The sequence below is a fragment of the Nipponia nippon genome, unplaced genomic scaffold (genome assembly GCF_047370975.1).
Source record: "Nipponia nippon isolate SJK-2023a ecotype South Korea unplaced genomic scaffold, ASM4737097v1 scaffold_6, whole genome shotgun sequence".
In the NCBI taxonomy this organism is placed as follows: domain Eukaryota; kingdom Metazoa; phylum Chordata; class Aves; order Pelecaniformes; family Threskiornithidae; genus Nipponia; species Nipponia nippon.
Window position 1 is genome coordinate 27,408,670 of NW_028262380.1, and position 13,604 is coordinate 27,422,273.

Consider the following 13,604-nt stretch of genomic DNA (forward strand, 5'->3'; position numbering starts at 1 on the left):
AACATTCACCGCCCCACCTCCTACTACCTTGAATTCACTTTTTTCAATTTTCACTTAAAAATCAATCTTAGGAGTTAAGTTCTGAGCCTCTATACTCTGCAGCTTCAGTAAAACCAGCTCTCGTGCCCTAGGTGCATTATACTACCCTGAAAGCTTTAAAGGTTACACATGTCCCATCGCGTCCCTGCCTAAACTTTAGAATGCATTCACTAGAGTACACAGACTAGCCTGATACACAAAGCTCCATATCAAGGAGACAATTTTTTTCTTCCCTGTTTGTGTGTGTTTGTCTATATGCATATACACAAAAATATCCAAAAGCTTATGCATTACTTAAGTTATTATATCACCTAAAGTGGTAAATAAGCTTAATTTAAATGACTAAAATGTCATCGAAGCAACAAGAGACACACAACGCTCTTTGAAATTCTCTGCTTTCATATAAGATTATCAGAAAGAGTGTAAAAAAAGACATGAAATTTCAATTCAGCATTTGGTATAGAGCTTCTACATCCTACCCTCCCACGATGCCATTTCTTTAAATGTCCATATACCACCCTTTGCAACAACACCATTACACCTTGGTTGCATCACCTACCCAAGAACTTCCGTCAAGAGTCGGCACACCTGAGTTTCCTCTGCAGCTATGCTGGTTAGCTAATAGTGCCTAATGCCTGGTCCGAAATTGGGCACACTCTTCTTGCCATGTAGCTGCTGATTTTCAGAACTGCGCGAGGTCAAAGAGAACTCTCTGCTGCACAGCTGCAAGGCAAGCCAAAGCTCAGGCACCATTTCTGGGCTCTCGGCATGCCAGTGTCTTCAGGGACACTATATCACCTTGGCCTGCATGCGGGACAGGCCTACCCTACAACAGTTTTGTTTTATTTTTAAAGTCAATATACTATGTTTTGTAAGTGAAATTTTTCACTAATTTGTGAGATACAGGACTGTATGTTCATAGGTACCACCTTGAGCGTGACTGGGAGTTTTCCCACATGATGCATTCATTAGAATTGCAACTAAAAATTATGTATCACATTCCCAGGGTTTGTTTGTATTCTGCATCTTCAGAAAACTATCATAAAGCATTTCCAATTTCTGCCATGTCTCGCCCACACTCGTCTAGCATAAACAGATTAAATCATCAAAAGCTTTATTACAGTAATTTTTTTCAAATACGACCTGCAAAGAAATCTTCACTATATTTTATTTACTTAAGGAGAGTAAAGAATTTGACAGCAGCTGGTTGGTACTCAAACAGCCCAAAATAACGCCAGGAACTAAAATTAAAAAGGGATATGCTTTTCAACAAGGAAGGATGTTAAAGTTATGGTAGTTCATACATTCATTTGAAATGTCCACCAATCTACAGTCGAGAGGAGAGAAATAAAGGCTGCAGATTTGTCCCATTGTTACAATCCCTGATGCAATCTGGCATCTTACAGGAAATCATGTCTAAGACGTGTATTGTTTCAACTATTAACTTTGAAACATGAAGTAGGACATCTATCAAACTACACTGACAAACCTGAGCCTAACTGCATTATGTCACCTCCCAATTTTAAGAGCTACCTTTCTATGAAATTTTAAAAACCCAAACTATAGGCTAGAGCTTAACTGCTGACTAACCTCACATTTCAGTGCAGCAGGTCTACATAAAAGCTCACCACTTTGCAAAAAAGCTGCTAAGCGTTACACTACTTCCTCCAGAAGTGAGGATCCATTGCCATCAAACCAATTTGTATGAACTCAGCCTATTAATCAAATAAGCAGAGTCCGGCCTCTCATAAAAATATTGTCTACCAAGTAACTGCAAGAACAAATAAAGAATGCCTATACTTAAAAATGGAAGGGAAATTTCACCAGACCATCTCTTAGTGAAAGCAGTTATATTTTTGATAAAGGCATGTTTGAAAAGAATGCATTTAAGACACAGCAAGAATTAAAAAAGAGTTGGTTGCCCTTCTGTAATCCATTAGAAGGTTCCAGGACAACAGAAGAGTGTTGACACAAACATTCAGAAAATTGACAAAGAAAAAAAAAATATATAAAAACCTGAAGTAAAGAATCCAGACAGGAAAAATAAAACCCCACAACATACGCACTGAAAATAGCAAAGCATCAGCTGTTAGAAAATTCTGATTGTGAAAAATTGGTGTGAAGAATAAAAGTAAGAACTTAAGATGAAGCAGTCATTCTCATCTCTTTTTTTTTTTTAAAAAAAAAAGTGCAGTTATCATTGTGTTACAGGTATTAAACTGATATTCACCTAACTCACTTCTTGTTTGTTCATCGCACTAAGCTATCAGAAAAGCATTGTTCCAGGGCTTATAATTAAAAGCAGCATGACTCTTTTTGGCCTAAAGGCTGCAACAATTTAAGGTCACAGCAAATTCTGAAGTACCTCTTAGTAATAATTTTGAAGTCTTATATTTAGCAAGAGTAAAACTGTAATTATCACATTGCAGACAGGAACTGTGATGCTGTACTAGTAAGACCTGCCATTCAGAAAGAACGAATATTTTGCAAGACTTTTCTTCTTCTGCTGTGGCTTGCAAAACTGCTGATATTTAACCAGAGTTGAGCTGATATTTAACCACAGTTGAAATATCAAACAGATTCTATGCCATACATTCTTACATGTCCCCACTGACAGAAAAGCATCTGACTTGAAAAAAGTTGTAAGTCAGCACTGTAAAACAAATAGGAAATGCCAACATGTCATACTACTGACAATTTATTATGCAGAAATGGCAAGTTCCAAAACTATTTTCCTCTTAATATTCAGAATCACACCTTCTGATAATATATTTTGATTATCTTATTATTTTATGCCACTACAGTGCCAAAACCAATAAAAAATGTACTTCAATATCAAAGGAATGCAACTATTGCCCTAATCAAAAAGTTCATTTACAAAGCTATTGCATAAACTAGAATGACTGTACGTAATATTTTGTTCTGCACTCTGAAAGTTATTTGCTAACAGAACACAGAATCTGGAAGTTATTGACAGATAAGCACAAAACACTACAGACTTCATTCGAAGTCGCTCAATACATAACTGAGGTTTTGGTTCAGGACTTCCTTCAATCTGTTCAAAATTAAAGAATGGAAGTAAATTATATGCAAGAGTGGGAAAAGGCAAGAAGAAATTGGAAACAGAATTGCTGTGAATTCTGAAAATATGGAGACCAGGTAGTTACTTCCCAGGGTACAAGCTGTACCTGGAAAAAAAAAAAATCATAGCAAAACTTGTATTTTGCATAGAATACATGTTTTCAGGTTTGCCAGCAAAAATAACATCTTCAACAACGACAAAGCCCAAATAAATAAATAACCAATGAAACAAACAAAGCCCCCAACCAACCATCTTCAGCTTTCTCCAACAAGACAACCCATTGAAGACCACGTTTTCCAACAATAAATTTGGAAGAAGCAACTCTGTTCCAACACACAATATTTGCAGGGACTCTTCCTAAGCCAGTTTTGACAATAAAGTTTCTAAATTAGTAAAACAACAACAACAATAAATTCTAAAGAGTAATCATTGTCCAAATATTTTCCATATATCCCAATTTTCCTTTAGGTAGGGTAGTTTAACAGTTTCAGCTTTCGTTCCATAAACCAGTCTCATTTTCATTAAAAGAAATGGACAAAGGTAAATACAGATAGACTGTAACATGGAAAGAAAACCCTCGCTCAAATCACCAGAAGGATTTTAATTCACTTAATCATTAAAAATTTCTTCTTTATTCTCAAAGTACGGCATTCAAAAGCTTTGAAAGCTGGTGCTGTAGCCAAGAACTTCTTACATGAGTAAGTTTGCTAGCTCGTATTCCCGAAGAACGTAGCACAGTTTGAAGAGGGTATCATTATGAAAAAACTGCCTTCAAAGTTGTTTGTCGTAATGCTGCGATAGACCTTCGATGACAGAGCAGGCGCTGGGAACCTGACCCATCAGTCCGTCGTTTTGAGGAGTCAGAGCAGAGAAGGGAATTGCAATGACCTGTTTGAACCTGCTGGTAGGACTGAGATGGCCAAGCCTGCACTAGAACTAGACCAAGTTTTTTCCCCACTGAAGCACTGGGATGTCAACATAGTCTGCAGAACAGACTTGGCAGAAAAAAACCGCAGACACAAATGACTATAATGAGCACTACATCTGGTAAAATGCTATGCAGTCCTATAGTCCATGAGTAGAAACACCTAAGCATTTATTAGGCATTACAAAAACAGATGGTCTGCTGAAGACAATCTGATGACTACTACAGAATTTCAAAACACTTTCCCTCTTCATATGAAAGTCACCTCATTTTGGAGAAGTTCAGTTTCCCCTAGTTTTCATACAGGCATTTACCTCCACTAATATGAAGAACTAGTTATTACTTACTGTTGTTGGTAGACAGCACCATGGCACCTCACATTTCTACCCTTTCTCGACAGCCTAATATAGTTCACTGAACACCAATACACGGAGGAAAGGCATTAATGCTTCAATCCTCAGAGAACCCTAATAAGAACTGCCAACCACAATTCCACTCTCTCAGAGTCTCTCACAAGAAATAAAATGCTTTGAATGATTCCATTTCATATTATTTAATAGATGCATATATTAACTGTGCAGCTATATCTACCTAAAATAATCATAGTTAATTACTGTATTTAATAAAGCTAGATGTAGGCTACACTACTCAAAGATTCCCCATGTGTTTTGCAACTGCAGAATACATGACACCGATGCTATTTCCACAGAACCAAATGTCTGAAGCCCAGGTACAATTCTGAATTAAGGTTACTGGTGGTGAAAACACATGTACCAATTTCCTAAATTTGTTTAGGAGGGCCAGATCTTCCATGCCTCGAGTGAGACTTTATTGATACACATACCGCTTTAGAACTGCAGCATTTCCTAGGCTTATGGTGGAACTGCAGGTGTTCTTCTTTGCAACAGGGATAATAGGCACAAAAATATATTAAAAAAAAGGTTAGAAGCATGCCTCCTTATCTTTCATCAGCCATGAAGAGCACAAGAACCTGCAGAGGTCTGGAAGAATGCCACAAAAATAATAGTTCTTTTATAACCAAATTCTTTTCTCTATGCAGGTAACGTCTTACAGATGTCAAAACACCTACAATTTTTATTTTGTAATAATTTATAGACTGTAGCATCAATTCTTCTGTGCAACTGTCAACCAGTTCTTGGCGATGATATATGTGTGCATTGGTCTGACAGTTCTGACTTTGTTTATTTCATCTGAGCACAACAGTTGATTTTCTCTAATAACAGTATTACTATCTCTTCATGTCAGAGTGAGCTTAGTTCTGAGATGATGTCAAGACAGTCCAGCCTGATAAGGTAGCTCGTGATCCATGGAAAAAGTCTCTGAAGCAGAAATTAGTTGCTGCAGTGACAGGAGAAAAAAAATGAGGTTTTAACCCCAAAGATACAATACAAAAATTCTAGAATAAGGGAAGTAATATTAAGCTTGTCTATCAGATCCCAACAAGCCTTAGGCTACTCTAAGGAATGGTCCACACCATAACAACACTTATGGAAGCTGCTGTTTGTGATAACAGTATTACCAGAGACTTCCAAAGAACACAGAAGGACCCTGCCAATAACAAGAATTTCCTACTCTGCACTGTAGGTAAGACTTCGGTGGAGGTCTCTGAAGGCAGCTTTATCATCACTTCGCACAGTGCTTATCTAAGAGCCTCCTGTGACGGCCAGAGCTAGGGTTTTACAGTTACTTTATGTCACTGTCAAATGCTACAGGCGAGACCCAAACTGCAGAACTCTGAAGTTCTCTTTTTTAGAAAATAGTAACATTTACTTACAAAGAACTGTTTAGAAACGCCAGCCACATGGTCCAAGTGTGTGGACCAACTAGACTTGGAAGCCATTTATCTCAAAAAGAAAAAAGGAAGTAAGAGACTCATTGACACTGGTTTCATTGTGAATGAACCGAGTATAAATAAACTGAACTGAATATAAATAAAATGAACTAGTAAGCGTCACATTAATGTAAGAGCAAGAAAACAGTAACATTTTAAAAATTATTTTTGAGTAATACTATAAAGTAATACTACAAAGTATGAGTCAGTAACTCCACTGCTATGATGACAAACTATCACATCATTTTCCAAAAGTTAAGTTTCTTAAAAGAGGCTTCATACCTATTTTCAGTCCTAAAGAAAGTATTTTTGAGAAGCCTCTTAAACCCTGTATTCAACTGTTTTACAGTCATCCAACCTTGAACACTATTCAAATAAGCTAGATTTTTTTTTTCCTTTTACTGCATATGCACATCTTAGACATTTACCTTCAGGGAACACCACATTTGTTCACTTAATAACGGTTAAGGTTCCTGTAATTAGATCATTTTAAAGAGAGCATCAATTTTCCCAATTTATTTGTGCTAAGCTTGCAGTGAAAACCAACTGTCTGGAAAAGAATGACTGAAAAAGAACTAAAATAAAGCACTGAAAATTTGGACGTTTAACTAATACCATTATATGCATCTACTAATCACTGTGGGTATAGCCCCACAGCTGCTCTGGTTGTATACGCATTTCAGAAGTGTCCCTGGAAGGATGTACCGTCTTCCTTTCTTCTTAGAAAGATGCATTCTTCTATTTCTTGGCCAGCTAACATTTCCTAGGTAGAGGTAGAGCCAGACCTCCTACAAACCTACTTTTGGGGGAGGAAGGCATGTAACATGGGAGAAACAGAAAAGAACATCAAGATCACACCCTGCTTCCAATCCATCTTTCTTCGTGCTCTTCGTAGCACCAAAAAAAAAAAAAATTCCTTTGTTTGGAAGAACGAAGAAAGACACAGGTAGAAAGTTTCTACCTCCCTATATAGCTAAAGAAAGACAAAAAAACCCCAACCTGATGTAATGGTTTAAGTGCAAAAACTTTCTGACAAAGGGCTAGAACCTGCATACCTGCGTCATTACAGTGACATTGCTGTCATTACCTACAGCAACTGAAAATCATAAGCAGCCCCAACACACTGCTGCTTTAGTATCAGTGATTTCAAATCCTACTTTTGCATGCGATAAATATTATATTAAGATAATTTCACTACAGTGATTCTTTCCACAAGGCAGTTCTTGTCACATTGTTACCTGAAGGCAAGCAACCCTAACCCTCAGTTAGGCATGAAACATCAGCACGGCCTGAAGCTTTCAGGCACGCTCCCTGCCCCAGAAACGTTTGTTTCTGACGATCAGTGCACATACTACACACGGAAGGCATGAGGACAGATGCCTAGGAGGAGTACCCCAGGGCACATACCCCCGGCCATGAGCCAGCGCCGGCTCTCCCCCGCCGCCGCTCGGGGCCGGCGGGCCGCGCAGCCAGGCACGCCGGGGGGAAGGCAACAGCCGCTCGCCCTGAAACGCTGCCACCGCCGAGGCGCAGACCGCTGCCCGCCGGCAGACAATGGACAGCCGTAAACCCGAGACCGCCCGGAAACCAGCAGCAGCAGCAGCAGCAAGGCTCACGCCCCAGCGCTGGGGCCGATGCAAGCGCCCGCCGCCGCCGCCGCAGCCTGGGCGATGCCGGGGTGCCCGACCCGCGCTCAGGTGCGCGGCGGGGGGAGAAGGAGCGACGCGAAGACCTCCTCCCCTGCGGGGCCGGGAGGCGGGCACGGCGCGACCGGAGGCCGCGGTGAGGGGCGGCGCGGCGGGCTGCGTTGCACCAGCAGGCGCGACACCGGCTCCCGCCGCCTCGTCTCCCCGCCGCCCCCTCCCGGCCGCGGCTCTGCGCCGGAGGGTCGCGTCCCCCCCTGCGGCCGGGGAGAGGCGGGCGGCACTTACCCTCTGCCCGGGAGCGGATCTCGGACACCGTTTTCTGCACCGCCGGCATCGCCGCCGGGCGGGGGGCGGTGGCGCGACCGCCTCCGCGCCCTGCACCTGCCGCACGCCGGAGCGCGCCCTGCGCCGCAGCGAGGCCCGGGGCGAGGGCGGCGGGTCCCGGCGGCGGGTCCCGGCAGCGGCTCCTCCGGCAGCGGCTCCTCCGGCAGCCCGAGGCGGCAGGCTCGCACCCCGGCTGCGGCTCCCTCCGCTGCCGCCGCCGCTGCTAACTGACAGCCGGGGCGCCAGCGCTCCGCGCTCGCCTGCCCTCTCCGGAACCTACCAACTCCGCCTCCCCCCCCGCCGCCTCCTCGTCCCGCGGCGTCCCGCCGCCATCTCCCGCCTCAGCGGGCTCAGGCTCCCCGAGCCGCTGCGCCTAACCGGGCACCGGCACTACGGGCGGTTTCGGTCCTGCTTCTGGAGCGAGCGAAGGGTTCCCGATGTGTCGTGTGTCCCGCGTGTGTGTGTCCCCCCGTGACGCGAGGGGAATGGAACGCGCCGAGCCCTGGGCCGCTGCCCGGCGCTGGGGGCGGGCGGGGAGCCCCGGGGAAGGCCGGCCGGGGTCCCCGTTCCTGGCAGCCGGGGGGCCGTGTCCCGGGCGGGGGAGCTCAGCCTCGGCGGGGCGGGAAGCCGCGGGGGGGCCGGGCGGGGCGAGGTGGGCTGTTGAGGGCGGCGACCCTCGGGCGGCGCAGGCTCGGCGGGGCGGCGCGGACGGTGGAGCCCGGCGGCCCGGGCAGCGAGGTCAGGGGGGTGGAGGGTGGAGGGCAGCGGGGCGGGCGGGGGGGAGCCCGCCGCGCTGCCCGGCCTTGTTTATCTGCGGGGGGGAGTCCTTCCGTCCGCCGGTGTCGGAGGAAAGGGCGCGGCGGGGGGCGGGAGATGGAGGCGCTGCTCTGAAGCCCCCGTTCAGGCGCGGGGAGGCTCGGTGCCGCTCTCTGTTTGACAGGCGGCTTTCAAACTCTCGCCCAGCTTTTTATTTTTAATCTCCCATAAATCCGAGTGCCGCAGTTTGACAGCCCTGAGTCAGTGTGAATCCCAGCTCCCCTCCTGTGTGGGCTGGTGGAAAGGAGGTCCCAGCTGCAGACGCCTCAGGCTGCAGCAGCAGCGGCAGTTGTGCTTCTGGGCTGTTAGCGTGACACTTGGGCGGCTGCAACAGGCGGAGAAACCTGTCTCTGGCGTGTTGTCCCTCCGTCTCAGTAAAAACAGCCACAGTAAAAACAGGACGGAGAAGAAAATAGGAAAGGTGATAGGATTTGGACCTGCAGGTCTTCCTGGCATAATTATGTTTTGTATCCGTTTCAGTCAGGCGTAAAGAATACTGGCTGCCTAGAGGACGATGGAAGTTGTGAAACAGAATAAAGCTACTATTGTGCCACGAATCTTGAGAGGATTTGAGGCTGACATGTCCGCTAAAGGCCAACATTGCGTCCTCCAGAAAGTACGTAACACGGTCAGATTACAGACGTGGGATTGCTGCTGATTTCTTTACAGAGCATACATGCATGCTATGAGAGAATAAGATATATATATATAGGCTTTCTTAGCAGCAACAGAGTCAGTCTTTTGTTTGATATAATTGTATAAATTTAATCTGTGTAATCGATCAAGCAGCACTTCACTCATGGAGAAAAGTGAACCAAGAATTTGTTTTTCTTTAATGCCGAGCTCAGATACCATTAAAAAGGAATACTTTGTTTCACGGAAGACTGCATTGGGAAACAAATGCAGCTTTTTTTTTTTTTTTTTTTTTCAAGCCATGGGCCAGGAAACCTGCTGGAGACTCCTCTTCAAAAGAGAATACTCTTGTGCATCATCCCATGCAGAAATCTGTGTGGGTTGTTTGGTTTTTTTTTTCCTGAACCAGAATCAAAGGTTGTAGAAAGATCTCTATTAATGCTTTTTTACTGGAAAAACAAAATGCCTGGAGAGAACATGCACTGCTCATCCAGCTTTAAGAAATAGTGTAGGTCATAGTCAGCTGTGGGCAGAGGCTTGGCTGATGCAGGTTGCTTTCTGTAAGAAACAGCTCTTAGTTTTCTGTTGAGATTCCATTGAAGCCTGTCTGAAGCAGTCATTTAGGAGACTCAACATATTATAACCCTCCCAGCATAAAGAGGGCCCTTTTGTGAAAAAGGATCTTGTGTGGGGTTTTTTTTGCAATTCGTGGCAGCTACATTAGTGTTAAAAGGCTGCAGCCAGACTGTGAAACTCACTATAATCTTATATACATGCCAGTCAATGTGCATTTTCCCCCAAATCACTGCAATGCTAGTGACAAATAGGATTGTCACTTAAATCCGCTTTTAAATCCCATTTTATGTCTAAACATCTTTTCGGTAAGATTCCTGGCAAATGGTGCTTATTACTGATAACCTTTGGGCAACTGGAAGTTTACCCACTTGAGTACAGAAGATACTAAAACAACATTGCCAAGTGTTTATTCACATTCGTGAATAGTTATTTTACAAACAAGGCCACTATCCACGTCACAAAATAGCACAGCAGCAAAATTAGTAGCTTTATTCTTGGTATACTTTTGTGTACTCTGAGTTGTTGTGAATGCTTAATATCCCATTTTTTTTTTTTAAAGAAAAAGCCTTTTTTGAATTTATAGTATGAAAAGTATTTGAAAAAATAAGGAATAAGGCTCTATTAAATCTTACCATCACTTAAGAAATTGTCCAGTTTTCCAGTTTTTATTCAACAAAGCCTCAATGCTAAGCTAAACACATTTAACCATTTAATTACACAACACACAGTTCGTCCAGATGTCGTCCAAATATAGGAAACTGAACCACTGTATTTCCTAACAATCTCCATCCACTTGCAATATTATTCCAAGAGAAGCCCAGTAGCCTCTATCTTTTCTCCCTTCCCCCCTCCAGATCCGTTGGCACAACCAACTGGCCCTTGTATTTCTTTGGAAAATGACTATATGAGCTCCATCCCTCCACTTCTTCTATGGTAAATATAGCCTGTGTCACTCAAGCGGTTTCCGTCTTCACACACCACCATTATTGTTTTGATAGAAACAGGTCAGAAGAGGCTTCTGCAGCTTTTTAAGCTCAGAGTATGCTCTATATTTAAGGAACCCAGTATTTGTTTCTGGATCATCACTTGTTTGGAATGTGCACGATAGGGCTGCAAAACAGAAGCAAGCCAGTCAGCTTTCGAACAAACGTGCAAATTAACCAGTATGCCTATATTATGCTTTAAAGATTAGATGACACTCTAGATTGAGCTTCCTCTTTGATTTTAGTGTGTATTTTGAAATACGTTGAAGCTCTGGTGTAACCGATAGCAATTTATTAGCATTAATTTCTTAGCAGACACTACCTGTTGGCACAAAAGGGGACAGAAACCTCATTTTTTACATATATGCAGAAAAATTGCATCTCCACAGAGAAGAACAAGTTATTTCAGATGGAGAAAAAGCCTTGCAATGACAGCTGAAATGTTGAGATAGTAAAAGAAAATTGTGAAAGGCCTCGATTACAAGTCTATTTGTATGTCAAAAATACCACATATACTACTTCATAGTTTTATGGATTAGACTGAGCTATGATGAAGCAGTCTTATCTCACCGGTTCATCTCTAGTGGCCTTCAGTGGTATAGACTACTTAACCCAACTGAAATCTGTTCTTGCAAATGCTATAAACACTTATTTTATTAGAACTGTCAAGATAGACATTTCCATTATTGACGACATACCAACTGTCCACTGTAGGAGCCTCCTAGAGTAAGAAATATTCTCTTCAAAATGAATGCGTGTATGAACAGGGAAAATGAGGTCTGCAAGCTTGACGTTTTCACAAACTTGACGTATATAAAAACTTAATCTAGATTTTTCCTGTAATGCTGTTAATGTATATGAAGTGGTGCACTTTTCCTTTGTGATATACTATCAGAAAACAGGTGGCCGGGTTTCATACAATAGTGGAAGGGAAAATTAATACCGTAATTGCTGCTTCTTTTCCCGAGTTGTCTGGAAAGGATTTCTGCCATATATCTTTTTCTGCTTCACAAGATATTGCAGCAACTGGAGTCTGTGCAATTAATCTCAAATTCTCATAGTACTTTAACCAATAACTTTGTAGTTTAATATATAAAATACTCCCATAGCATGGGAAGTTTCTAATGAAATTTTATAAATAGCTACATCTAAAATTTAAAAAGGTACAGGGAAGCAACCATTTTAGCTCAGATGAGTCTATAATTTGCCTATCTGCTGGGAGACTACGTATGGTATTGCTGAAGACTAAACCAGTGGTGTGTTCAAAGGAACAAAAGCACATTCTTGCTTTCTTTACCTTCTTTGACCCTCTGAAAGGATAGTACTTGCAAGCTCTGTGTACTGATTTTTAAATCCATTGTGCGTATGTCTAAGCATAAGCTTCTGTTATCTATTCTCTAAGTAGATCAGATAAAGTGCTTTGAAATTCTACCTGAAGCCATTAAAATGGTGACAAGATGTTTATTTCCTAAATTATATGTTGTCATTGTTATTTTCTAAGCTTTGAAATCTCTCGTTAGTTTTGTTTAATCTTTTCAGATAAATATATCTCCAAAGCAAGTTTATTTAAATTATTTGACTTTTCTTTACTGATATTTCAAGTAGTCCCAGTGAAGTTCCTGACAGTTCTCTGTGTGGTTTAACAGAAACCAAGAAATCTTCTGTTTGCCCAAATGTGACACCAAATACATCAACTAGCCTGTACTCTGTATAGCCAGCAAAGTCTATCCAATGTTCACATGTACTTATCAGTATCTGACTACAAGATATGAAGAATTATTTGTCTTCTACTTGCTGTTGTTTATGTAATTATGCTTTGCCCTTAACTGTTCTGTACCCCATCCCTCTGGCTTGAAAATAGATCACCTGTGGAAACAGGCTGTGAAGTTTTCATTATAGAATGTGTTTGAGCTGTACAAGCCAGTGTAAATTTATATTGTGTGTATCCTTTGTGATTATGAAAGACAAAACTTCTCCTTCCCTGAGGCAAGACATGTTAATAAAAGAAACCTCAAACACCTGAAGTGGATATTTAGACATATAGAGCATACCACAAAACACATCAAATAATTCAACGTCTAGGCTGATTTATAGAAACCTGTGAAGGCATTCCTGTTAGTTTCTCGCTCAGCTGCTGTAGCAGAGCCTGAGTGCATAAACAAAGCAAAGGAAAGCAAAAAACCCCAGACAAACAGAAACAAAGCAGATCCAGCATGTAACAAATAGAAGCTACATCTATATATCCTTTTCTTTGTAGACCCAGCTCTACACCTCAGCCTCAATGTCCTTTACTCAAATTTCCTTTATACACTGTTAGATTCACATTCAGGGCACTGGAGGAAAAAGACTTAGGGATGCATAATTCCATAGCATAGACCCAAACTCACAGTTGCTTGCAATGGAAATCTGGAAGGAGAAGTTCTCTGGTGTGCATCCTGTAACACCTTGTGGCGGCATCAAACGGCCCACATCAGGCACACTAGTTTCTGAAAAGACATGATCTCGCATGCTAAAAGGAACTGTGGTAGCTGGAAGCAGCCAACCTACAGATGTCCACAGTGGTGCAATGCAGTTATGGTCAGTTCTTGGTCTGTTTTGGAGCTTGGCCTTGGAAAGACAGTACAGATACTATCAAATGTGCCATCAGGAACATTCCTTCTGGTCAACAAAAGTGAATGTATCAGTACTTCTTCAAATCCATCTCATTATACTTTTCTGAAAAGAAGGC

The 13,604-nt window shown here is 42.5% G+C and overlaps 1 protein-coding gene and 1 long non-coding RNA gene across 2 annotated transcripts in view; one reads left to right on the top strand and one right to left on the bottom strand.

Annotated features, from left to right (window-relative positions):
• Positions 1 to 8,276, bottom strand: part of ATP8A1 (ATPase phospholipid transporting 8A1) — a 122,345-nt gene extending 114,069 nt beyond the window's left edge. The window contains exon 1 of the mRNA XM_087735937.1: positions 7,830 to 8,276. Coding sequence (XP_087592063.1) covers positions 7,830 to 7,878 — 49 coding nt within the window. The 5' untranslated portion in view covers positions 7,879 to 8,276. The remainder of the gene's footprint in view (positions 1 to 7,829) is intronic.
• Positions 8,277 to 8,428: 152 nt separating this feature from the next.
• On the top strand, positions 8,429 to 12,841 carry LOC148051391 (uncharacterized). The gene is made up of 3 exons (XR_015699577.1): positions 8,429 to 8,606; positions 9,165 to 9,300; positions 10,748 to 12,841. It is a non-coding gene; the product is annotated as an uncharacterized LOC148051391 (long non-coding RNA).
• Positions 12,842 to 13,604: the final 763 nt, after the last annotated feature.